This window comes from Ambystoma mexicanum, chromosome 4q, assembly GCF_040938575.1.
Source record: "Ambystoma mexicanum isolate Mex_15411 chromosome 4q, UKY_AmexF1_1, whole genome shotgun sequence".
In the NCBI taxonomy this organism is placed as follows: domain Eukaryota; kingdom Metazoa; phylum Chordata; class Amphibia; order Caudata; family Ambystomatidae; genus Ambystoma; species Ambystoma mexicanum.
Window position 1 is genome coordinate 445,223,461 of NC_090928.1, and position 25,850 is coordinate 445,249,310.

A 25,850-nucleotide genomic window follows, 5' to 3' on the forward strand; every position below is an offset into this window, starting at 1 on the left:
ACAACCATTGTTACACAGAGTGAATCCCAAAAAACTTTTGAGCATGTCTATGTGTTTGAGATACAATTGTCAAGTTTTTACGGATGTATCTGGTACAACAATTAGGATTAATGATTTCATAAACTGTAAAACTTGCTATGTTGTATATGCCATAATATGTGTTTGCAGCAAGCTGTATGGATTAGGGAACATCTAGTGTGTCTGAGAAGTGCTGACCCAAAATCACCACTAGCCATGCATTGGCAAGGACAAAATCAGTGGGGTAATAAAGGAGACATACGATTCATTGGGTTGATGAGAGCTATGAGGGGAAAAAGAGGTGGGAACATGCGGCTTAAATTGAGACAATTGGAATGTAAATCAATCTGTTTTCTCAGGTGTACCACTAATGGACTCAATCGTGACCATGAGATGAACACAAGAAAGGCCTGTTGTACGTGACAGCACACCATTACACTTCCTGAAGATGAGAAGCCATACTGACTTGCTACCCACTATCTCATATTTACCACAGTGTCATGTCCAATCACTCACCTGCTACTGTTCCCCGTTCTCACACACACGTCCAATGACAACGACAGCGGCACAGCCAGAGGGGTTTCCCGGCTGGTGGACCGGTGTCCTTGCGCCCCTTTCCGCGGTGGCGGTTGTCATGGCGACTCCTCCACGCTCCACGGCGTGACAAGGGCGTATGGAAATCCACGCGTCACATGACCAGAAGATTCCCGCAACACCAATCCCTGTCTGCATTGCGTTCCACGTGACACGCAGCCGCGGTCACGTGATCGCGTCACATGACCACGCTCGAATTTGAAATGGGCCGAGCAGACGCGGAAACATTGCTTCACAGCTTCTTCACGGAGACCTGTTTTGGCATGTTGTTACTCTTGCTATTCTTGTACTACCTCGATCACGGAACGTTTACTTGGACTGCCCTTGGATTATTCTTGGATTTTGGCACGCTCCCTGATTACCTGGGTTTTTCGACCTCTGGCTTGGAAACTGGACTTGCATTTGGATTTCCCTGGCTCCAGTTTTGATTATTGGCTCCCGACCTCGGATTGTGTTTAGGACTGATCACGGATTACGTTCTTGTTCCCTACCTGACTCAGGTGCATTCCCGGAGTGCCATCAGAACACCCCAGCCTGTTGCCGATGCCAGCTGTATTACCTGCCTACACCTACCGATTCCCCACCTGTTCCCAATAGGTAAGCTGCTGGTGTTACCCTGTTACTACAGTCCCTCTCATTGTTGCTAGTATTGTCACTGTTTAACATAACCCTTCCTTGCCTTACAGTGGTCAGGGGGTTCTTCTGGCGTTCCCGGTTCCAGGCTGACAACACTCTACACCTGTGGCCTCAAAGATTGCTTGAGTAGTGTTTTTGCTCTTACTCGTGTGGAACTTGGGGACAGAGGTATTTACTATCTAGACGACCATCAAGTTAGAACACACAGTCAACCAATTACAACCAACACTCATGAACACCTTGCTAATTATTACCAACCAACTTATAACACCATGCTAATTATGACCAACTAACTCATAACAGCAGTCTTTTCTAAGAAGGTAGTTGGAGCTCATATATATCTCTTCTCATTTTACTCTTTAACTAATTCCTATATAGACCACTTTGCTCTCCTGCCTATTCTTTGGCATGATATACAACACTTTTAAATCTTCGGACAGGACAATGATGGTTCAGACCAGGATTGTTGACACCCGCTCCAATATTGATTCATTTTCAGCATTAACACCTATGTCTAACCTAATTTAATATTATCCAATACGATTCAGCATACATTGGCTTTGAGGAGCCACCCCAGTATAACTTGCAGGCATCCTCCCGTAAGGTTCATTCTCAGCATTGGCATCTATAGCCAATTATTCATGACATTATCTAGTATGAGTTACAATTAATGTCTAGGAGGAGCTATCTCAGTAAAACTTACATTTCAATTTATGTCCCTTTATTTAGAGTGTTTTCAAACACACATCCTTTTACTCATCCTGGGCAGTAACAGTACTTACTCACAAATCACATTGTTCATCACAATTCATCAACAACGGACATGACCTGCACTAATGTTTACACATGACATCATGCGTTGGTTCACACATGACGTCACCACGTGCGGGCGTCGCCGTGTGTGATGTCACACATAGGAAATGAGGTTTATTTATTTGAGACTCCCTTTCCTGGCCTCGTCCGTGCCATTTTTCGACTCAGGGATTGATCCCACGCCATTGTTCTCACCTAGTACAGGTTAGGATACTACGAATTTCAGATATCGTTTCCTTTTCACATCATGAGAATGTTTTCATTTTATATCTCACCACGTTACTTGTTCACGCATTCTAGTGGTCTAGCAATTGGAGGGAATGATAGGATTATCCATTTGACATTCATCATTATTGGTTGTTTGTTTTCACACCATGCATACTTATATATATCACTCTGTGAGCAAGGGGAGTTAGAGTTTTGTTCTGAACAGGTCAACATGATAATATGACCCATGAAGATTTCTCGACAGCCTCTATTGAATTGCAATTATTTCTGTTTTTCTAGATTGGATAGAATGATTTAGATACCAGTTCTTTTGACTTGGAGTACCTGGATACTTCAGGAAAGGTTTCACACAAGTTCCAGATGGTTGTTGTCTAATGTGACTCCACAATTGGAACCAGACCTCAGGTAGGAATTTTGACATTGACAATGGCATTAGGCCAGGTATTATACGTAACCACACACAATTCTGATTATGCTTAACGGCTGTATTACAGATGAGGCAGATTCTGATTATTTTGGACGTGTAACCCGATTTGAATTCAATTGCTCGAGATTATTTCCACTTATTTTCGATTGCTCAGTCCTTCCAGGTATGTTCTCTACTAATGCTGTCTTCAACCTACATAGGACATGACTCCTCAGTTATTCAGAATAATTCACTTCCTCAATATTCTTGTTCACAGGTGAACGCAAATCTTGCTTTATTAGTTGGGTAAGCCCCATTTCTGAGTTTTCGTGCACATTTGATCAACATGATTCTAATCCAATTATATTACATTCCCAACTGGAATTTATACCGTTATCCATAATCTTTATATGACACTAACACACCATGAATTTGTCCACGTGCATGGGTGACTTACATTCAACAAATACAGTCTTTATGCATTATGTTCATTACACTATATACTGGTAGTCATCATGGCCATTAATAGAGGACAAGTCAGGTGGCCTCAAATCTCACGTCTTTCACCAACCATCCTTCAAGCTTGGTCAAAACAAGAGTTTACAATATTAGAACTGAACCAGTTGTTCATGAACAATCAATACATTGACTGTACTTTTCTTTAATTTTGAATGTTGTATCTTTGTTTCAATTTCGACCAATCAGTTCTATTCCCGGTCTCTGACCTGAAATGTGGCACATCTGGTATGTCTCATATTTGGTTTTTCTTTCCTTTTGATAATGTATAACTCTGTTTTGTTGTGTTTTACATACAAATTGACTGCTACACATTTGTCAAATTTCCTTTTATTTTATTTTCATGTTAAATGCTTTGTTCATAACCACTTACAGACTTGAGAACAACCAGGTGGTCGGTATTTGATGCTGCCACAGGGTGGTATGTGAATTTACAGTTGGCGGACGGAGGGTGGTGGGTATTTAGATGAGATGGGACAATGCAAAAGAGATTATTGTAAGTGTGGGAACAGGGAGTTAGTGGAGTTTATGTTAGAACTAGATGAGGTGAGAAGGTGAGGTAGAAGGGTTAATATGAGTAAGGGCTGACAAAGCGATCTGTGTGGTGGTGTAGTATGTGGTTGTGTAGTGTTTGGGGATGGGGTGTTAAAGAAAGGTGGGCTAAGGGGGTTTGATAACTGAGAGGTCTGTGAGGGTAGGGGCTGTCTATGGGTGAGCTGGAGGGTTTGAATATTGGGGGACAACAATGGTGTGGGGCATTCCTTTGGATTATTAATTATTGAATGAGGGGCTGATATTGGTTGAGATGGTATCAAGGAGGATTGATGAGAGATGGTGGTGATCGGGGGAGATGCTGTGAGACGTGATGCGTGGGAGCAAGACGTCTGGGAGCTGCAAGTGGTGTCACTGATCTTTGGGTGCTCAACTGGGTTTAGTGGAAAAAAGGAAAGGTTAGTGATGGATGGTGTGTTGTGGGATGAGGATTGAGCTGGAGTAGTACATAAGGGATGGGTGCAGAGGTAGTGGGGAATGATATAAGGAAGAGAGATGTGGTCGTAATGGGGAGAGGAAGCTAATTCGGTACAGAGCCTTATGGTGGTTCCCTGCGATGGCTAGGCTTCTCTGACTCGGCTAATGATGGTGTTACTGGATTTTTCTGCTTAAGACTGGTTGATTGACCTTCTTGAGAAGGTGTGCAAGATTGAGTAGCTTTACGGATGCTGTAAAATAAGCAGAAAATGACATGGAGACAAACAGCACTGTCCCAACAAAACATGTTTAAAATGCTGTGATCAGACAGAGGGTATTTGAACTTTGTTTATGAAACCGCCAATAAAGATATATTCTAAAAATAACAATCATAGCAAAAAGGGAGGGACGGTGGATGAAGCACAACATCTTGGGGTGTGCAGGCAGTAGAGAAGTGACACAGGGTTGTAAGGGGTATTGCGTCTTTTCATAACTGTGACAAATGAGTGTGGAACTGGTGACTACTAAATTGACTGTGAGCTGTTGGGTGTTGGTGTGTGAGGGATTGTGGAAGTGAGTGGAGTGTGTGGGTGGAAAGCATAAGTGGGAGAAGTGGTGTGGTGGGGGAGTTGTAGAATATAGGTGGTTTTCTGCCAGTGATATGTTGCATCTCCGTGCTGTAGGTACATGACCCTTTGGGCCGGAAAGATAGCTCAGGGGCAACGCGTTTGTCTTGGCAAAACAACGCGTTGCAGCACAGGTTTGAATCCTGGGCTGGCACTTAGAAACTGGTACCAGGTATTAAGTGTGTTATAAAAGAACAATTATAATTATACTTTGAGTGGGTTAGGTGGTGTTAGATGCGCTATGACCTGTTAGGGCTTAAATAAAGGCATTGCATATTTTTCTGTTAGTTATATCATGTGGATTGATCTCATATTCTGTGCCAAGGAAGTTCGAGAGAATCTATGATACAAGCCCATGGATACAACCTTTTCAATTAAAATCTTATTGGGCCTAAAAACGTAAATATGCATATTACTGCGAATACTGTCTTTGTTATGTATAATGTTGAACATTTGAAAAGTAGCACATTTAACATCATTTTAGAAAGGAAAATATAAGGAATGTGGATTACCGGATATCTTCTTCTAGGTGCTGTCCGCACAACAGGGGCAGCCACAGGCGAAATCATGTTGATGTCAGGGAAAAATTCCTCTTGAACGAATTCAGGTTCTTCAGCCATATTGACAGTGACCACCGTGTCGCTCTTGAGTGGACACAAAAACAAATTTGACATGTAATCCCAGTAGTCAATTTAAATATTTTCTTGTCTTAGTTTTAATCCCTCACTTTTATAAGCTGAACAATGACGAAATCCTTGCCATTCACGGGTGGACATAATAATGGTTCTGGTTTCAAAGAACAGACGTTGAAGGCTAACCATCAGATGCAGACAGTCATTTTGGGTTAGGCACCATATGAGGGAGGTATATACAATTACATATTTGTCTGCCTATTTATGAGTAATCTCCTTTACTCCAAGCCCTTGCCTTCCTCATTAGAGGCCTTAAGAAGAAAGCAGCATCTTCTCCCGAAGCATGCATTCATTGCCACATCTATTGCCAGCCATTTCCAGAAAAAATAGAAACAGACTTTGGCAAAGCCAACATTCTTTGCTTTTGTGTAGGCATGTGATCAGCATTTTCCAGACACTGCTAAGTGGCACAACATGCCCCTAAATTGCCAACAGCTGACAAATAGCGCTAGTGCCTGGCCATATTATTGCAGTGCCTACTAAATGCCTACCTAATGCCTAAGCAAGACACAAAACTGTTATGTTTGCCAATGGTTGGTTTTAATAAAACATTCAGTGCAAGGGACAGATGCAAGGACAGCCACACAGTGCTAATAAGTCAAGTGGCTGAAGGCAGACTTGTGTTAAGACAGTTGTGCTACCTCAAGAGCTTGTTAAGTGGTTTTATAGCTCTCCTTAAGTCAATAGATTCTAAAAAAGTGCTCGGAAAGCACTAAGCCAGACTCAAAAAGATCTCCTGAGGATGTGATTTGGGCACAGAAGGTCAGGTAATGGGTAGGAATGGCCATAGGTACTAGCATGGCCATGTGCGGTCGATAGGTGGGTAAATAAGCAAACTAATCCCCAGGCTGTTATTCATTCGCACATCCATATCTATCCCATCTTCACTTTCCATGGCCATAGTTTTAGCTTGTAGGCAACCCTTTCAGCGCCACCACGTGGCCAAAATTAGAAAGCAGAGCCAAATCCGTGAATCCAATTTGTCATCTCTTTTCATTGGGTAAATGGTAATGAAAGCAGGGCCGGTTACCAAAATGATCATGGTAATAAATAAAGTGGCCATATAAAAAGACTGCATGCATATCAGTCTTTTGTACAAGCGGAGAATTCAGACGCTACACCTGGCATGACTTATCTACCTGATATAAGCATGCTGGGAGATGCCTACCCAACTACAATTATATAATCTCTCAATGAAGATCCTTTCCACTCTCTCCATGAGGCAGATGCACCCCGTGTGGAAGGACGCTGAACAGGAATTTCAGAATTTGGCACATGAAATGAAGTAGACTCAAAGCTCACTATTGTACTATTGTTGCACTATGGAACTTGGTGATAACCAAGTTCAATATTACGTGTGTGTATTCTGGCAGAAGACCATTGGACTGGGAGGCAACTGCCTGTGCCGGTACAAGGCTCCTGACAAAGTACTTGTATACAGAATAAACCCTTACCCCTCCTTACCCGGTGTAGGTTCCTTCTGAAAAGTTCCCTGATGCCTCCACCTCAACAAGTTATCTCAGTTCTTGGCAACATATACGTTTCCCTTTATGCACTGAATATCCACTTCTATGTTACAGCACACATATCCCAGGATATGAATCGGCACACTTCCATACTCAGAAGGATCAATGCCATTCTCCTTCAACTCACCATCCTCCTCTGCAACACTGATTCATACACTCTTTGGGAAACCAACATGTACAACAATCCCAAGTTCACTAGCATCTGTACAATACTCTCATCCACCCTGCTATTCATTAGAGGTGGTATATATGGGCCTTTCTCCCCTTCTTCTCCCTCCACCGACATCGATTTAGCCCCCTACATCTGCACAACTATCTTGGAAAAGTCTCTGTCTCTTCCAGCCTCAGCGTTCTCTACTTCCATTTACACTAGCCCCGAACGTCTTTGCAAAATGTCCCTTGTTGTTGCAGCACATCCCCTTCACCACTGGGCACTCAGGATCCAATGCCATGTGTCCTATCAATCCACATTTATGGCCAGCAAATACAAGCTAATTACGTCTTTCCACTGTTCCCACTCCATTGTTGGCTCTCCCACAGTCTCCAAAAATGTTGCTGTGTTTGCGACAAATCCAGAAAGGTGGAGCATGTACCACTTAAGCCAAAGGAAGTGTCTTTGGATGTGTGGGAGAAGGTGGTGATCGACGTGATGGGTCCCATCGAGAATGTGCATCAAGAGTGTCAATATCGTATGGTGATAGTAGACTAACCGTCAAGGAGACTTGAATTAAAATATGCCAGTTCAGTAACCACAAAAATTGTATTAGACTTTTTGTTAAACGTATTTGCTAGGGAGGGATTTCCTAAGTGCATTGTAAGTGACAATGCAGAGGAGTTTGCGTCCACTGAGATTAATCAACGATAATTTACAGCTGGCATTGGCATCAGGGTTATTGTGAAAGTGAGTGCTGGAAAAAATGATTGTTGCATATAGAGATACACCCTATCCAGCTATGGGGTACACACCTTTTGTAATAAGGAGAAGAAACATGAAGTCAGTTGTTAGTCCTCCGTGGATGGGAGGGAGAGAAGAGATTATTTTGGATGAGGCTACAATAGTTGAAAGGCTGCGTAGGTACCAAGCAGGGTACAAAAGAAGATATGATAAGAAGCAAACATGAGTGAGGGAGCGGGGCGTGGAGGTGGGTGATGTAATAAGAATCAAGTATCCATTTATGGTAAAGAATGGAGAGTTTGTGTTTTTCAAACCAAGAAAGTGTGGAACGCACTATATATTATTGGATGATGGTCGAAGATGGAACAAGAGACGAGTGACCAGATATTATGGGTGCACAGGGAAAGGAGGTGATGGAGAGAATGTGGATGAGGGAGAGCGTGGAAGTGGGGAAAGGAGTGAGAGTGTGAAGAGTGATCAGTTTGGAAGAGATGAACAAGTCAAGGAGGGCTTGAGAGGAAGTGTTGACATTTGTTATAATCAGCACTGTATGCGGTCCATAACTGCTCCCAGAAGGTGGGCAGACTATGAAATGGAATACATGCCTGCATTACAAGCGAGTAGTGGGGAAACCTAGGTGTTGTCAATTATAAGCACACTCAAGGTATTCCGTAAATTCCTCGAATTAAGTAGTAAGTAAGTTGTAGTAGTAGTAAGTGTAAGATAGTAACAGGTTGTACTGGTTTGGATGTTTTTCATTTATATGATGTTCTAGTCATTTTGTACATAGCAACTAATTCTGTTAGCATTATGTTTCTAGTTGTGTTAGCATTATGTTTCTTTTTTTTAACTTTCTTTATTGTTTTCATATAGCAGTTAAGAATAACAACACAATCAGTTAAACAAAAACGCCCCCACCCTCCACCCCCTTTACAACTGAGTTTAGCGCAGTGCGTTTGACCATTCCAAGTGCACCCATTAGGCATGAGGGTATGTGACATGGTTCTCTCCTATACAGTGCAAATATTAACAGCAATAACTCAATCCCCTACATATTCCTTTAACAGTTTGGCATACCACTCGTAGATCCTTAGAACACCAGGCCCCAGCTGTTGTCCATGTTATGCTTCCCACTATACAGAGTTTTGTGGATTTTCACAGGGAGGGAGCCTCCAGGAATCAGGGCTCCCTCCCGGAGTGGGAGAGTTCTGCATCCTCCCAACCATGTCATTTTTAAAAGGGTCCCAGTAGTCCAATTGTCTGCTGCCACTTGGTAGCAGTGTTGCATATTGTGATTCTCTTTCCTCTCACATATTCATGGAATCCAGCCATCTCTGAAAACATGGGGCTCTGTGCCTTGTCTAAGTCCTAGCAATTAGAGATCTAGCAGTTACTGATGCCATCCCCAACAGTTTCATTTCTGCTCGAGAGCCACCCTCAATCATTGCCAACAACCACAACTCAGGCGAGTAGTGCCTTAGAGTCGTTAACATTTGAGTCATGGCACCTTCATCTTTTTCCCAGAATGGTCTAATACTTGGGCAGGTCCATGCCACATGACATAAATTGGCCAGGTCTGAACCACATCTTTTGCAGCAAGGGGATCTGTTGGGAAAGGACCGGCACAAGTGGGCAGGTGAATAATAAACCTGAAATAGGAATTTAAAGTGGATTCTTTGAAACCAGTAATTCAGAGGCAGGTTGCGGGTCCGCATGCATTTGTCCTTCCACTGTTCTTCGGTTATCAACTTCCCCAATGCCGGTTCCCATTTAACTCTGTAGTTATTTCCTTTAATTACTTTCTGTGCTCTGACCATTTTATAGATAGAGGCGACCAGTTTCCTGGTGGACAGCGGAGAGATAACATGTTGAAGTATTGGGGAGGGCACAGCGGCTTGCGGGAAATCTGGCCACTTAGATTTGAGTACCTCCCTTAAACGTAAATACAGCAGCATAGTCACCGCCGTCCACTCCCCCTAGTTTTTAGGACGTCCCATGCTGTGAACTCCCTGTTTTGCCCAAGGTCCCCCAGAAGTAGGACCCTTCCAAAATGAGTCTTCATTATTTTTTCATGGGGAATAGGGACACCACAGACTCTAAATATGGGCAGATTCGGAGAATAACAAGCTCCCTCCCCCACCACCTGGCACACCTGGCTCCAGGCTTTACAAGTGATTTCCACTGGTTAAATCTCCGACTGCCCCATCTTCTCCGGGTTCACCCACAACACTGCCTTGAAATTGTTCGGGTGGGTAATTGCTTTTGCTAGGTGCATGTGTGGGAGTTCTACCATAGGGGACCACCACCAAACAGAGTATTGTATCTGTGCAGCCAGGAAGTAAATATACACATCTGGATATTCCAGCTAACCATGTTCATAAGGAAGGGCAAGGGGGTTTTATGACACCCTTGCCTGTTTACCCACCCAGGCAAGTCGAACCATCAGACTTTTAAGACGCGACAGGAGCTTGCTGGGGGCCAGGTGGGTACATTATTGAATATGTATAACAATTTTGCAAGGATCACCATTTTGGCCAAGGATAGTCAAGCGGCCTGAGAAATAAGTAGAAGAATCCATAAGCCCACTCTTTGCTCCAATATCTTGAGTGTCTTTGCATAATTTTCCCTGTATAGGACTCCCGCAGATGGAGTCACCAGGATGACCAGATATCGAATGCCATGTGGACACCATCTGAAGTCCTCCCCCATATCTGACTGCTGCACCCCTGAAGTCAGAGGAAGCACCTCTGATTTGGACCATTTCATTTGCAGCCCTGAAAGGTCCCCACACCTACATATTTCTTGCACCAGCGTTTGTAGATTTTGCCCGGGATGTTTCACATACAGCAGTATCTTGTCCGCATATAGGGAGATTATGGAGGGATGCGAGTGAATCATAACACCCTGGTGGGAGTGATACACCCGTATGCAGCATGTCAGTGGCTTGACAGTGAGGGCGAATAGAATTGGCGACAGGGAGCAACCCTGCCTTGTCCACCGTATTGGGTGAATATATTCTGAGGGCATTCCGTTAGTGTACACCGCCACTCTGGGTGCTATGTGCAACAAGTGGACTCATTATAGATATGTTAGCCCGAGTCCCGAACAATGGAGGATCTTAAACAGAAATGGCCACTCCACTGAGTCGAAGGCCTTCTCTGAGTCCAGATCGGCCACCGTGAACAGTACTTCGGGATTTACATTGTGCATAAGCACGAACATTTTCCTCAGGTTGCTCTGGGTGGACCTGCCTGGGATGAAGCCTGCCTGGTCTGGAAGGACCAATGCTTGCATATATACAGTATAATTTGGTCCGCAAGTATTTTTGCAAGGATTTTATTATCTGTGTTGATTAGGGATAATGGTCCATACGAGGTGCATTTTAGGGGGTCTTTATCCGGTTTAAGCAACACTGTCACAAGAGCAGTTCTAATCGATTCAGGAAGTACACCTGAAGATCTAGCAGCTTTGCACATGTCCCACAGGTGTGGCATCAGGAGGTCCACATATGCCTTATAAAGCTCAGCCATTATCCCATGCAAGCCAGGAGCCTTCCCGTTAGGAAGGGAGAGGACTGCAATGTGGAGTTCCTCATCCGTAGGAGGGGTATTCACTCTCTCGCCCTGAGCCGGGTCGAACCAACCTAGAGCTATTCTATCTAGGTATTGCGCTATGGAGTCATGTTCAGTGTCCCTTTGGGACGTATATAGGCATTCATAGAAATCGCGGACGATACCATTGATCCTCCCAAGATCTCTACTAGGGATCCCCTCCAGGTCCTAAACGTCTATGAGAGCATCTAATTGACACTCACATTTAGTAGCCCAGGAAAGTGCCCTGCCGGGGAGGTCACCCTCACCATATGCTACTGCCGCAATGGGGTCTCCAATAAACCTCTTCTCACTGGCTGCTAAAAGGCTCATCTGCTCCCTCTTTATTCTCAACTTAGTATTTACAGCTGGAGAATCCTGAGATCCCTGTTGTGTGTCCAAGTCTTTGATTTCAGTCTCTAGTGCAGTCATGGACCTATGTAATGCCTTCAGGACTCCTCTCTCTTTGGAAATACAGCATCCCCTAATATATACCTTGAAGGCTTCCCATACCACCCCTGGGTCAGGAACCAAGCCCACGTTAGCCTGAAAATAGGTTTGTATGTCTTGTGCAAGTTCTTCCCGGAACACCTTGTCATCCAGCGCACTAGCCCTAAAGCGTAAGCGCAGTTGTTTCGGAGGTCTGGTTGGTCCTGTGATATGGATTAACACCAGAGAATGGTCTGAAAGGGTCAGGGGGAGTATATTAGCCTTAATAATATTCCTATCCAGGGAAGCTGTTGTCATGACAATCTATTCTAGAGGGGCTACCGTGTACAATAGAATAATATAAGTATTCCCTACTAATGGGGTGTGTCATGTGCCATGCATCATATAATCCATGGTACTCTGCTATGACAGTCCATTTCTGGGCCACCTGAGGGAGGGTGAGTTATGCTGTAGTTGATCTATCTAGACCCAAGGTAATAGCCGTTTTAAATCACCTGCCCACACAACCTCATAGTCAGGGAATCTATGGAGGTGGTTAACACAATGCTGAAAGAATTCTGGCAAGTGTATATTTTCAGCAAAAGAACCCTCAGACCCGACATCTCACCTGCCAGTAGGATATGGCGACCTTCCTAATCCCCCATTTGTTCATGGAGCTTAAATCCCAGTGACCGGTGGATGTACGTAGCTACTCCCCATGAGTGTGAAGTGTAGGAGGAGCAGTATCTATGTATACCCCATCCCGTGATGTTAGGAGGGGCCCCATATCGTATCAAGTGTGTTCCCTGCAGACACAGAATGTTTACACCACGGTTCTTAACATAGTTCATAATTAAACAGACTTTTTTCCGATTAGTAAACCCACGTATATTCCACGTCATTACTGAGATCACATTGTCCGACCTATCCCTCGCTTTAAGCGTCCCCATGATGTGAACAATTGGAGAAATCTCTCAAAACTCTTGGAGCTGCCCACTGGTCCTGACAAGAACCAGTTAGGGAAGTAGATTGATGCCATGTCACACAATGGTCATCATTGCTCTTTTGCGCTGCACTTAAGCCCCTCCCCAAATGGGAGACCAAATGCAAAGTGTTCAGCAGCTTCTGGAGAGGTGAAGATCGCTTTGCCACCATGCATCACCTTAAGCTTGGCCAGGTATAACAGTGAGTAGCGCATTTGTTTCCTCGACAGATAATTTTCAGTTTGAAAGGGCTTTCTTTGGTCTTGGACTTGTGGGCTAGAGCCCATGAAAAGGCAAACGATTGCAGCCCCCAATCGTTGTTCTTTCTTGTAGCTGGCGGCTCGAAGAAGGACATCTCTGTTGCAGTAATTGAATTTTCTGGTGATAATGGGCTGCTGCTCCGATGCCCCAGAAGGAGGTCTGGGCGCTAGCAACCTATGTTCCCGATCCACCATAAACATACTCATGACTGGGGGGCATTCCCTATGAGCAATTTTTCTACACATTTTTCCATATTGGCCACAGGCATGGGCACGGGCACCCCCAAGATGCAAATATTATTCCGTCTGGATCTGCCCTCAAGATCCTCCTTTTTTGCTGCCACCTACTTGACTGTTTGTTGGAGTGCTGCAACCTCTTGTTTCAGGGTGCCCACTTTATCCTCATCATCACCTATCCACTGCCCCGCCTCTGTCATGTGACCTCAGAGTTTGACAATTTAGATAGCCGAGAGGTCGACTTTACAGATTAGGGTGTCTATTTTGGCACCAAGGATGTCAGTCCTGCTTTTCAGGGCCAGCAATGTTTGATTGAGGGCTGATACATCCAGCTGGGTAAGGCCCTGGCGTGCCGCAGGAGGGGCCTGTGCCTGATCAGATCAAGCAAACTGGTCCATTTTGGCTTGCTTTTTTGGGTTGCCCATTTCACGAAATCCAGTTGTTGTTCCCGCTGTTCTGCTCACCGTTATATGGGGAATGAACGCAAAGAGCAGAAGAGAGCTGAATGGAAACTAAGAGAAATCAGTGTTTTGGAAGAGGATGACAGCCGACAAATACATTATATATGGTCCTGCTTTTTTTTTTTTTTAAACAATGTTTATTATTTTATAACAAACACATCAACCATGGTAACTTTTTAGGACATACATAATCAATATCAAAACATCACATTATACAGTGTCGTTTTCCGTCCTCCCCCTCCCTCCCCACAAACTCGAACCATCTCAGCCACATCATCTACATGAGCATTTTCAGGAATCTCTGTGTTTGTTGACTCATCCGAGTCTTCTGTATCATGATTGACCTGGTGGGGGCTTGCCATTGAGGTCACCAGCTGCCTCCAGGCTATCAGGGGGCCCGCTTCCTCCTCTGCCCCCTTGGTGACAGCATCAAACCATACCACAGTTTCTGCTTCCACCCATCTCAAGAGGTCCGCCCACCATATCTCCACTCTGGGCGTGTGGGCCACTTTCCAACACATTGCGATTCTGCGTTTAGCCAAAATATATGCCAGGTCCTTCATTTTACTGATATGCTTTGAATGACGTGGCCTGGGAAAATTCCCAAGCATGCAAGCACAAGCAGACCCTACGTCCAGTACCACTCCCCCACCAGCCATTTTCATCTTTATTTCCTCTCAGAATCTGTGCACCTCAGGGCAGGCCCAGAACATGTGCAGTAGTCCCGCCTCCTCCTCCCCGCACCTGGGGCATTTTTGTACAGCCGAGCCTCCAAACCTAGCTATTCTACTGGGAGTCAGGTAAGCTCGATGGGTGACATACAACTGAATCTGCTGGAGTCTCGCATTCCAGGACACCTTTTTATGGTACCTTTGGGCTCTATCCCACTGTCCCTCTGTCATGGGTTCCCCCACCTCCTCCTCCCAGTCATGCCTCAATTGGAGCAGCTCCTTCCCCGCCTTCACCCTCAGGAGCTCATATGTCCTAGATGTTTCGTGCGCACCCTGCGAGACATCATACATCGTTTCTAGGGAGGCATTGGGTTCTTCCTCTAGCACAGTCTCAGGCCACCTCTCTCTCACTCGTTTCATGAGCTTGGTATAAGTAATAAATTGGCCTCTGTGCACCCCTGTCTCCTCCTGCAGCCCCTGGAATCCCAACGCCTCCCCTTCCTGCCATATGTCTCCAAGGGTGGCCAATCCCACTGGTTCCCAGTATCTACAGACCGCTTCAAACAATTGGGAGTCATTCCCGCATAGCACCGCCAGCGGGGCCTGCTGGGAAAGCGGATCTGGGTCACCCACCGTTCTCCATGTCCTGCGCCATACTTCCCAGCCCAGCTTCAATAGTCTCCCCATCCTCGCTATTTTAGTTTTATGCAGCCATACTGTCTCCCTCAAAAAGTAAGGAGCTGATTCACCTTGCAAAAGCCTAGCTTCTACCGAATCCTCCACAGACAACCACCTAGCCACATACAACAACTGTCCCGCCAGGTAATACAGCTCAAAATTCGGTAGGTTTATGCCCCCCTTATCACATGTGTTCAGTAGTTTCCACAGGGCCACCCTATTCCTGGAGTTGCCCCATATGAAGCCCCTGCACATGCCATGAAGTTTCACAAAAAAGCGTCTGGGGATCAAGTACGGGACATTCACACAAAAAGTGCAAGAGTCTGGGCAAGACCACTATTTTGAGTAGAGCTGCTCTCCCCATCATGGCTAGGGGTAATCTAGACCAGAACACCATGCTATTCTTAACTCCCTCCATCGCTTTCTCTGTGTTATGTTTGTGCTCTGTCTCTATTTTGTGGTAAACATTTACGCCCAGATACCTGAATGTCACGGTCTGCCAGGGTGTCTGCAAGACGGGCAGCCTCTCCAATGGGGTACTCTTATACCTTCCCAGAGGGAACAAACTAGACTTCCCGGGGTTCACCGATATGCCCGAGAGGGTGGCGTAACGACCCATCACCTCCAACACATATTGCAGGTTCTCCTCCGGGTAGCGCAAGTAGAGGAGCACATCATCTGCATATAATGATATCAGGTGTGTGCCCCCTGTCGTGCGCATTCCCACCTCCCCGTATTGTTGCCGCAGGCATATTGCCACCGGCTCTAATGCCAGGATGTATAACATGGGTGACCAGGGGCATCCCTGTCTGGTTCCCCTGCTAAATTGCCATTTATCTGAGATTGTGGTTCGGGTTTTAACTCTCGCCATCGGGGTACTAAATAGCATCTGGACCCATCTAATATATCCTGGTCCCATCCCGTATCCTTTCAGAGTCGCTTTCAACCACGGCCACCGCACTGAATCAAAAGCTTTCACTGCGTCCAACGACACGGAAGCCAGCTCGCTCGAGTCTCCCTCAGTTTGGTCAATGATATGGTGTAGCCTCCTGTGGTTGTCTGTGATATTTCTACCGCGGACATAACCCGTTTGGTCTGGGTGTATCAACTTGCCAATTACCCTCTTTAGCCTATTGGCCAGCACTGCCGTGAGTATCTTGCTATCCTGATTGAGCATAGACAAGGGCCTATAGGATCAGCATTACTCAGGCCACACGGTCGTTAAGTATATCCCGAACAATTAAGGCAGTTCAACTTCCCAGGTGGGGTCACAGGCAAGGAGGAAAAGTGCAAAGGATCAGTGCACAGCAGCCCCAAGCGCTGGTCCGTGCCAGGCAGATTGAGGTATAGGCCAGCCCCAAGGAATGTCAGGCCTGGGTGATGTGCTATAAGGCTCAGCTCACAACAGGCATCCGGGTCTGAGAGTGCAGCACGCCGGGTACATGGGGGAGAGGGAGCATGGTGGGACAGGACCGCAACCGCTATGACAGAAGGAAAGTTCAGGGCGCAATCAACAATGGTGCCCTCTGAGCACTTCTCCGCCTAGATCTGCTCCAGTGCTGCGGGCCAAACAGCACCGCCGATCCAGCAACAAGCCCCCTACCAGCAGACAGTAGGGCCAGGATGGTCGCTCCGCTCACACCAACCGGCCTGGGTTCCGCACAGGCCACCACACCAGTGCATTGGCCACGATGCTGGGGCTCAACTGTGAGGAGGGAGGGGGCTCACTATCCCGTCCCCACAGCAAGGTAAGAAATATATAGCGAGTCCGGGAGTGTCAAAGCTACGATCTCGCGGCACAGATCCAGGGGTCGCTCCATCTGTCACGTATCCCTTAACTGCTATGCCCCTCCCGCCGGTAGGCTTTGTCGTGGCTAGGGTTATCTTCTCCACTCGGAGATCAGGCAGGCTCGTCCCTCAGTGTGCACTGTTGCATCGCCCTAGCAAGTGTCAGCAGTGCTTTTTCTTCAGCTGTGAGCGGGTTTCATGAGGCCGCGGCGGGCGAACGCTCCCTTCAAGTACCCCGTGTTGCCATGCAAAGAGGGTCTTAAATGGTCCAAGACCTCATCACCCTTCTGTCTCAACTGTCAGATGGGCGTATGTCAATTTTCAGGACAGGTCGGGTCCTCTGAAGGCAGGACATGTTTACAGAATTTAGAGCACTCCCTGGAGCTCTCTCAGGCAGCAGCCATTTTCTAGCTGCGCAACAGCGCCCCTCACCATTATGTTTCTAGACTAGCCCAAATAAATGTGTAAAGGGCATATGTTGTGATATTTAATATGGTTATCACCAAATTCCATTGTCATCCATCCCAGATGCCTTCATCCCAACAAGTTATCTCCTTTCTTGGCAACATATACTTTTCCTTGTATGCAGAGATGACCCACTCTTATGTTACACCACACATATTCCAGGAATTAATTTCTGTGTGGAATATTTTAAAGGGAAGGACAAGTTGGTAGTGGACTGTTTGTTGAGAGTTCTTATGTTGGACAGAGGATGTAGTGAAAGTGAAGGATAAGTGGGTAGCGAAAACTCACGAGTTAGTGACTATTCATGAATTGGTAGGAGTGATTGTGTCAGAGGAGCAGTGGAAAAGACAGATTGAAGAGGGTGAAGAACTACATTGTGTGAAGGGATACACCCAGAGAGGGTGGCCCAGTAAGCCAATCATAGCAAAAAGGGAGAGACGCTGGGTGAAGCCTAGAATCTTGGGGTGTGCATGTTTCCATAACTGTGACAAATGAGTGTAGAGCTGGTGAATATTAAATTGACTGTGATCTGTTGGGTGTTTGTGTGTGAGGGATTGTGAAGGTGAGTGGAGTGCGTGGAAGGAAAGTATGAGTGGGAGAAGTGGTGTGGTAAGGGAGTTGTAGTTGGGGAATATACATGGTTTGCTGACAGTGGTATGTTGCATCTCAGTGCTGCAGGTTTAATTGCATGAATCTTTGTGCCGGAAGGATAGCTCACGGGCAACGTGTTTGTCTTGCAAGCAAGACAATGCATTGCAATACAGGCTTGAATCCCGGGCTTGCCCTTAGAAACTGGTACCCTGTATTAAGCATTTTATAAAAGAACAATTATAATTATACTTTGAGTGGGTTAGGTCGTGTTAGATGCGCTATGACCTGTTAGGGCTAAAATAAAGGCATTGCATATTTTTTTGTTAGTTATATAATGTGGATTGATCTAATATTCGGTGCCAAGGAAGCTCGAGACAATCTATGAAACAAGTCCATGCATGAAACCTTTGCAATTTCCTCCCAATCCAAATCTTATTGGTCTAAAGACGTAAACATATATATTACTGCAAATATTGTCTTTGTTATGTATAATGTTGACAATTTGAAAAGTAGCACATTTCACATTTTAGAAAGGAAAATATAAGGAAATGTGGATTACCGGATATCTTCTTCTAGGTGCTGTCCGCACAACAGGGGCAGCCACAGGCGAAATCATGTTGATGTCAGGGAAAAATTCCTCTTGAACGAATTCAGGTTCTTCAGCCATATTGACAGTGACCACCGTGTCGCTCTTAAGTGGACACAAAAACAAATTTGACATGTAATCCCAGTAGTCAATTTAAATATTTTCTTGTCTTAGTTTTAATCCTTCACTTTAAAAGCTGAACATTGACGAAATCCTTGCCATTCACGGGTGGACATAATAATGGTTCTGGTTTCAAAGAACAGACGTTGAAGGCAAACCATCAGATGCAGACAGTCATTTTGGGTTAGGCACCATGTTATGCACTATTACATATTTATCTGCCGATTTATGAGTTATCTCCTTTACTCCAAGCCCTTGCCTTCCTCATTAGAGGCCTTAAGAAGAAAGCAGCATCTTCTCCCGAAGCATGCATTCATTGCCACATCTATTGCCAGCCTTTTCCAGAAAAAATAGAAACAGACTTTGGCAAAGCCAACATTCTTTGCTTTTGTGTAGGCATGTGATCAGCATTTTCCAGTCACTGCTATAGTGGCACAACTTGCCCCTAAGATGCCAACACCTGACAAATGGTGCTAGTGCCTGGCCATATTATTGCAGTGCCTACTAAATGCCTAAGGTGCTTCCGGAACCAGAGATGGTGTTCCTCAAGTTTCAGAGAGGCAGGCAGGCTGTTCCAGAGGGAGGCCCCAGCCAAAGAAAGAGATCTACCACCAACTCGCTGCTTGGAGAAGCGACTGACCCTGAGGGAGTTGGAGGCGGATGAGCGAAGAGCTTGAGAAGGAATATATTTAGGAAGAGAGAGTTGAAAGTATTGAGCCCCACGCCCCAGAAGGCCTTATGGACAATGCAGAGGGTTTTGAACTTAATCCTCGCCACCACTGGGAGCCAGTGCAGAGATTTCAGTCCTGGAGAGATATGATCCCTGGGCTTGAAGCCAATGGCAAGTCTCCCAGTCCTGTTTGGGATGAGTGCCAGAGGGCGGAGAGTAGAGGCAGGCAGATTTAGAAAGAGGCTGTTGCAGTAGTCCAGCCTAGAGAGAAGCAGAGCTCTGGAGACAGCGAGCTTCTGGGGGAAGGAGAGGAAAGGAAGAATACCCCTGAGGAGGTGCAGCTGGCTGTGTGACTTCTTAGAGACATCAGACATGTGAGGAGGGAAGGAGAATGTGGAGTCGTAGATGACCCACAGGTTTTTATCCTCACAGGAAGGAGCAGAAAGAGGGCCAAGAGAGGCCGCCCAGAGAGTGACAGGAAAGGAGGGAGCAGCTGTGCCAATGAGAAGAATCTCTGTCTTACTGGCATTAAGGCAGTGATCATTGGCGGCACACCACTCCTGGATAGCAGACAGTCAGAGATGAGAGAAGGAGAAGAGATGGCGGAAGGGAGCCTGAAAATGAGTTGAGTGTCATCCTCATAGCACTGAAAGTTGGGGCAGAAAGCGGCAATGCAGTGTCAAGAAGGGCCAGGTATTGGTTAAACAGCCAGGGAGAGAGGTTAGACCCCTGCGGGACACCACAGGTAGAGATAGAGATAGAGAAGAGGAAGGACCCAAGTTGGACCTAGGAGGGTCGATCAGAGAGGAAAGAAGTCAGCCAAGCCCAGAGTTGATCAGTGATACCTAGGTTATCACAGAGACAGTTGAGCAGGATGGCATGGTTGACCGTGTCAAAGAAGAGAGATCAAGTAAGATGAAGACACAGGGCGTGTTCGAATCAAGGATGGAGAGCAGGTCTTCACGGATGTTCAGGGGAGCAGTTTCTGTGCTTCTGGCAGCTCTGAAGCCAGACTGATGGTCATGGAGACAACTAACAGATTCAGTGTGAAGATTACGCTGGGAGATGGCCAGCTTTTCCAGGAGTTTGCCCAGGAAAGGAGTGATGGAGTGTTAGGGAGAATTCTCTTATAAGGCTAATTTCCCAAACCTAGTGAGTCCCCCAGCAGCTTTGCTGGATTTTGGGGCTTGTTTTTTTCTCCTGCTAAGAGGGAGACTCTTTTACTCCCACTCTTAGACATGATTTGAGGTATGTCTTTGACTTGTTATGTGCCTATGGGCTGTGGGGTTTCTTTTTACTCCATAGGGTATCATCTGATTTTCTGTATGTGTGGTACACAGCACCCTCAGTGCAGTACCACAGGGGTGTCACAGTGACCCCCAAACATAGACTCCATACCCTGGGACTGACTACTGTCTCCCAGCACATGTAAAGTTACCATTGGCTTTACTAGTCCAAAATTGTGAACAGAACCAGTACAAACCATCATATTGTGGAAGGACTGGTAAGGGGTAATTCGATTGACCCTGGGTCTGTTTTCGAGGGGGCACTGTCCCGTCCCCCCTCGTCGAGTTTCTGGCTGGTGGCAGTGGTTACCATGCAAAATATTGCACCGGAATATTCTCTATGGGATTTTCCCATTGATTTTAAATGCACCACTTTTTCGTGCAATGTTAAAGATACCGCTGGTTTATTTATTTAATATTAAATCACCGGTTGGGTCTTTTTGCCAGAACTCAATTCTAAAATGGCGTTTGTGTCCGTCTCTGTAACTCTGACCAAGGTCGAGCCCTTTGTTCCACTTTTTGGCTGGCTTCTCCACAGAAGCCCTCCAAATGGTGCCACTCTGTCTGGGTTCCACAGGAAGGGTGGAGGGGGAAATTGGCACCCTGGACTGCGTTGCCTTAGCAACCCAAGTTGCACTCTACTCTGATTGGCCCAGTGGTGAGGCTCACCACTTAGCATGTGTGATTGACAGCTAGGCTGATGAATGGGGGTTTTTCTGCATTAAAGCAGGGCCTTTGGGACTGGAACTTCAGAGGTCGCCACAGGACCTAAGAATCCGAAGAGGGAAGAAGCTGAGCCATCTGCAATGATGACACCACCGGTGGAGCCATTCTGCAACGACCTCACCACTTTCCCGACGACAAGAGGAGATCTTCTGCTGGAAGAGTCTTCTCCCTCTGAGCTGGTGGGATCAACCAGTTCGCCACTTCACCTTCCAAAGACGTCTCTTGTTCGGCTCCCCCGTGCCAAGCACCCCGGTGACCGGATAGCCAAGCTTCACCACTTTTACTGATGAACTCTGCGGCTGGTCTCTTCCCTGGGCAGTCCAACGACTACAAGTTCCCTCCTCGACGAGATCTTCTCTTCCCCTGGTCGGAACCACGACTTGCATCCACTGCCAGGAACAACTGCCGCCGCTGAAGCTTCCTCTCTCTTTAAGGTACTGTGTTCCACCTGGCCTCCCTTTCTTCGGATTGCTAAAGGTGACCCTTAAATCATTGGCTTTCCAACTGGGTTGGCTCCATGCCTTCTAGCTTTACTTCTTGAATCACTGCATCCTCTTTTGAACACTCTGCAAAGACTTTTAGTGCATTTTAAACTGTGTGATCCTGGGCACATTTCGCTTTGCTCCATTTAAAGTGGGCCTGGCCTATGAACTTTGGCTCTACAGTGTATACTGCCTTCACTTACTTGCTTTGGACTTAAAAAAGTGTTGGGAATTGTTTTATTTTTATGTTCTGCCTTTTTCTCTCCCTTTAACCTAATTATTGGAATGCCATCTAAGCTACGCGCTCACCTCTGTTTTGACAAAAAGTGGTGTTTTAACTTAGACTTGTCTAGTAATTGCTAGGGGAGGTGTAAATACTTTTCTGATTGTGTTTTGAACTTGCTTTGAGTTATAGTGATAGTGTATTTTCTAAAGTGTGTGTTAAATAAATAATTATATACTTTTGATACAAAGCGCTGGTCAGTGTTTGCTTGTTCCACTGTGTTTTGGCCCTATTGTGTATACTCTACATACTGCCTTTCTCTTCTTGAGAGAAGTTTGACTTGCTCAGCCACAGCTACCAGGTAAATCTGGGTAGTACAGACTGCTACCAATTGGGTTTGCTGCTTACTCCTGTAGTCTTAATCTTTTTGCAGTATTCCCCAAGGGAACTGCACAGGATTCTGCCTAACATGGAGATTGGGCGATAGTTAACCAGGCAGGACGGGTCGGCGAGGGTTTCTAAAGAAGAGTGTGCACAAAGGAGTGCTTCAGGGTGGAAGGGAAGACTGCAGTAGTGAAGGAGTGGTTGCAGAAGTCAGCCAGAGCAGGAGCCAGGGTGTAAATGTGGTCCTTTATGGTTTTGAAGGAAGAGGGGTGAACCTGTTTTGACGAGGCTTTCATAGATCGGACTTGTATAGAAACCTCATCTGGGGAGAATAGGGGAAAGGCAGAGAAGGAGGGAGGAGAGCTGGCCCAAGAAGGCCAGAGGAAGAGGAGGGAGCGGAGGGGGGTGGGGGGAGAGGAAGAAAGAGAGGACAGGATGTCCTGAGTTTTAGAGATGAAATGAGAAGCCAGGGCCATGCAGAGGGCCTGGGAGGGGACAGGAGAGGTAGAGACTGCAGCACGATTGGCCAGCTCATTGCAGATTGTAAAGAGTTCAGCTGAGTTTTTAGATGCCGCAGAGACCCAGGCTTGGATGTGGGATCTCTTCTTGTTACGGACAGAGAGCCGTTATTGCCTTTGGAGCAGGCAGCAAGCCAGTTTGTCAGAGGATGTACCGGAGGCAAGCCATTTCCTCTCAGCTACCCTGCACTTGCGTTTAAGGGTGACGAGGTCTGAGTCATACCAGGAGTTGCACTTGGCTTTGGGCTTCAAGCGGATCCTCGTGACAGGGGCAAGAACATCGAGAGTATCAGATATAGCAGAGTGGAGCATGGAAAGGGCTGTATCAGGGTGTGAGTCAGCCAAAGGGGAGGGGGCGGTGAGAAAGTGGCGGAAAAAACCTCAGCTGACACACATTTCATGTGTCGGATAACTGAGAAGGTAGGTGGCAGTCCTGGAGTTGGCTTGGCCTGAGGGGTAGAGAGAGTGAGCTGGGAGGAAAGGAGAAAGTGATCATTCCAGGAGAGAGGAGAGAAGTTCCTCTTTGCTTCTGCTTTCTCTCCTCCTCTCCCCTGCTGATTTCCTGGCTTAAACTGAAACTGCACTGGTTACCTGGCTACCCTCTGATCTCGGGCACAGGTCCCCTCCCTGCCTGTCGCACACCTCCACTGCCCCCCAGCAACCCTTGCACTCGGAGGGTGTTTCTGTATCCCTACAGCCCCCTACCAGCACTTGACACCTAATGTCTGCACTTACCCTTGCACTTGGCACCAGCTGGCACACTTTTCATTTATTGTTTTTATTTATTTTACTGTTTATCCTATGTACTGCACTCCCCCCTCCCCTTTTCCCCCTCTTCCCTCCCCTGCACTTGCGCAATCTCAATGTCACCTGGCCTAGTAAGATCGCTGTCTCCGTCTTCCCTCTGTACCGCCTCCTTGCCTCGTCGCGCCTTGAAACATTTGTGTATAGGTACGTTATAAATGCCATATCATTTCATAAGCAAGAGACAAAGCTGTTGTTTTTGCCAATGGTTGTTTTTAATAAAAATTCAGTGCAAGGGGCAGATGCAAGGACAGCCACACAGTGCTGAAGGCAGACTTGGCTAAAACAGCTGTGACATCAGTTTTACTGCAGGAGCTTGTTTAGCAGTTTTATAGCTTTATTTAAGTCAATAGATTCTAAAAAGGTGCTTGGAAAGCACTAAGCCAGACTCAAACAGTTCTCATGAGGATGTGATTTGGGCACAGAAGGTCAGGTAATGGGTGGGAATGGCCATAGGTGCTAGCAGGGCGATGTGTCGTCAATGGTTGGGTAAATAAGCAAACTACTCCCCGGCTGTTATTCATTCTCACATTGATATCTATCCTGGTTTATAGTGAAAAGGTCGAATGAAAAAAAGTTGAACGTCAAAATCTCGAGAAATAAAATCTCTAAAAAAAAGTCGCATTTTTTTTATGACGTTTTTTATTCGAAATGGGGGGTTCCCCCCAACCCCCTTTTTTTGTTTTTTTTGTTGTTTTTTTTTGTTTTACCCATTTATTTTTATTCCCGGACCCCAAAATAAATATATAATTAAAAAAGAGGGAATTCGATTTTTTTTTTTTCGAGATTTATTTTTCGAGATTATTGTCATTCGACTTTTTTTTCGAGATTTTGACTGACCACCAGGCAGATACACCCCGTGTGGAAGGACGCTGAACAGGAATTTCAGAATTTGGCACATGAAAAGCAGCAGAAATCCAAACAACAAATAACGCGACTGAGGCCGCTACTGAAGAGTATAGCACACTGGTTAGGTGGCCCAAAAGTGGTAAGGGTGTAGACTTAAAAAATAAAACCAGACTTTCCAGTAAGCTGGTAACTAATGTGCATAGTATATCAAATTTGCACCCCATTTGTGTGTGCAATCTCGTAAGAATGCTTGGATCGCAAAGTTTTAACTGACAATCAAAGCTCACTGTTGTACTATGGAACATGGTTATCACCAAATTCCATATTACGTGTGTGCATTCTGGCAGAAGACCGTTGGACTGGTAGGCAACTGTATACTAACTTGTATACAGAATAAACCCTTAGCCCTCCTTGCCCGGTGTAGGTTTCTTGTGCAACGTTCCCTGATGCCTCCACCCCAACAAGTTATCTCCTTTCTTGGGAACATATACTTTGCCCTTTATGCACTGATTACCCATTCCTATGTTACAGCACACATATTCCAGGATATGATCGCACATCCCCATACACAGAAGGATCAATGCCATTCTCCTTAAACTGCTCCATCCTCCTCTGCAACAATGAGTCATACAACCAACATGTACAACAAGCCCAACAATGCTCGCATCCACCCTAATATTCTTTAGAGGGGGTATATTTGGGCCCTTCTTCTCCCTCTGCCTCCATCAATTTAACCCCCCTGGATCTGCACAACTATCTTGGAAAAGTATCTGTCTCTTCCCGCCTCAGCGTTCACCAATCTTACACATGACCTTATTGATCCAGAGGCTCTTCTTCCACCCTCACAAGCCCAACACATCTTTGCAAAATGCCCCTTCTTGTTGCGGCACACCCCCTCACTGCTGGACACTCAGGTTCCGATGCCATATGTCCTATTTTTCCACATTTAAAACAAGCACCTCTAAATCCTCCCCACCTCCAGCTTTGTCCTCTGAAGGAAGTGGATCTGGTACATGTTTTATGATCCTCACTGCTTCTTTGCCCAAGCACTTCATCAGCGTTGCATTCTTCCACTCATTTTAGAAAGTATCCCTCCAATGGCCGGCAAATAAAACCTAAATACGTCTTTC

General features: G+C 45.9%; 1 protein-coding gene across 1 annotated transcript in view; it reads right to left on the reverse strand.

Annotated features, from left to right (window-relative positions):
• The window catches only part of LOC138467255 (uncharacterized), a 1,232,016-nt gene that overhangs the window by 508,013 nt on the left and 698,153 nt on the right, over positions 1–25,850 (reverse strand). The window contains exons 28-29 of the mRNA XM_069607273.1: positions 18,632–18,763; positions 5,319–5,450 (exon numbers count right to left, since the gene is read on the reverse strand). Of these exons, the coding sequence (XP_069463374.1) occupies positions 5,319–5,450; positions 18,632–18,763 (264 nt within the window). The remainder of the gene's footprint in view (positions 1–5,318; positions 5,451–18,631; positions 18,764–25,850) is intronic.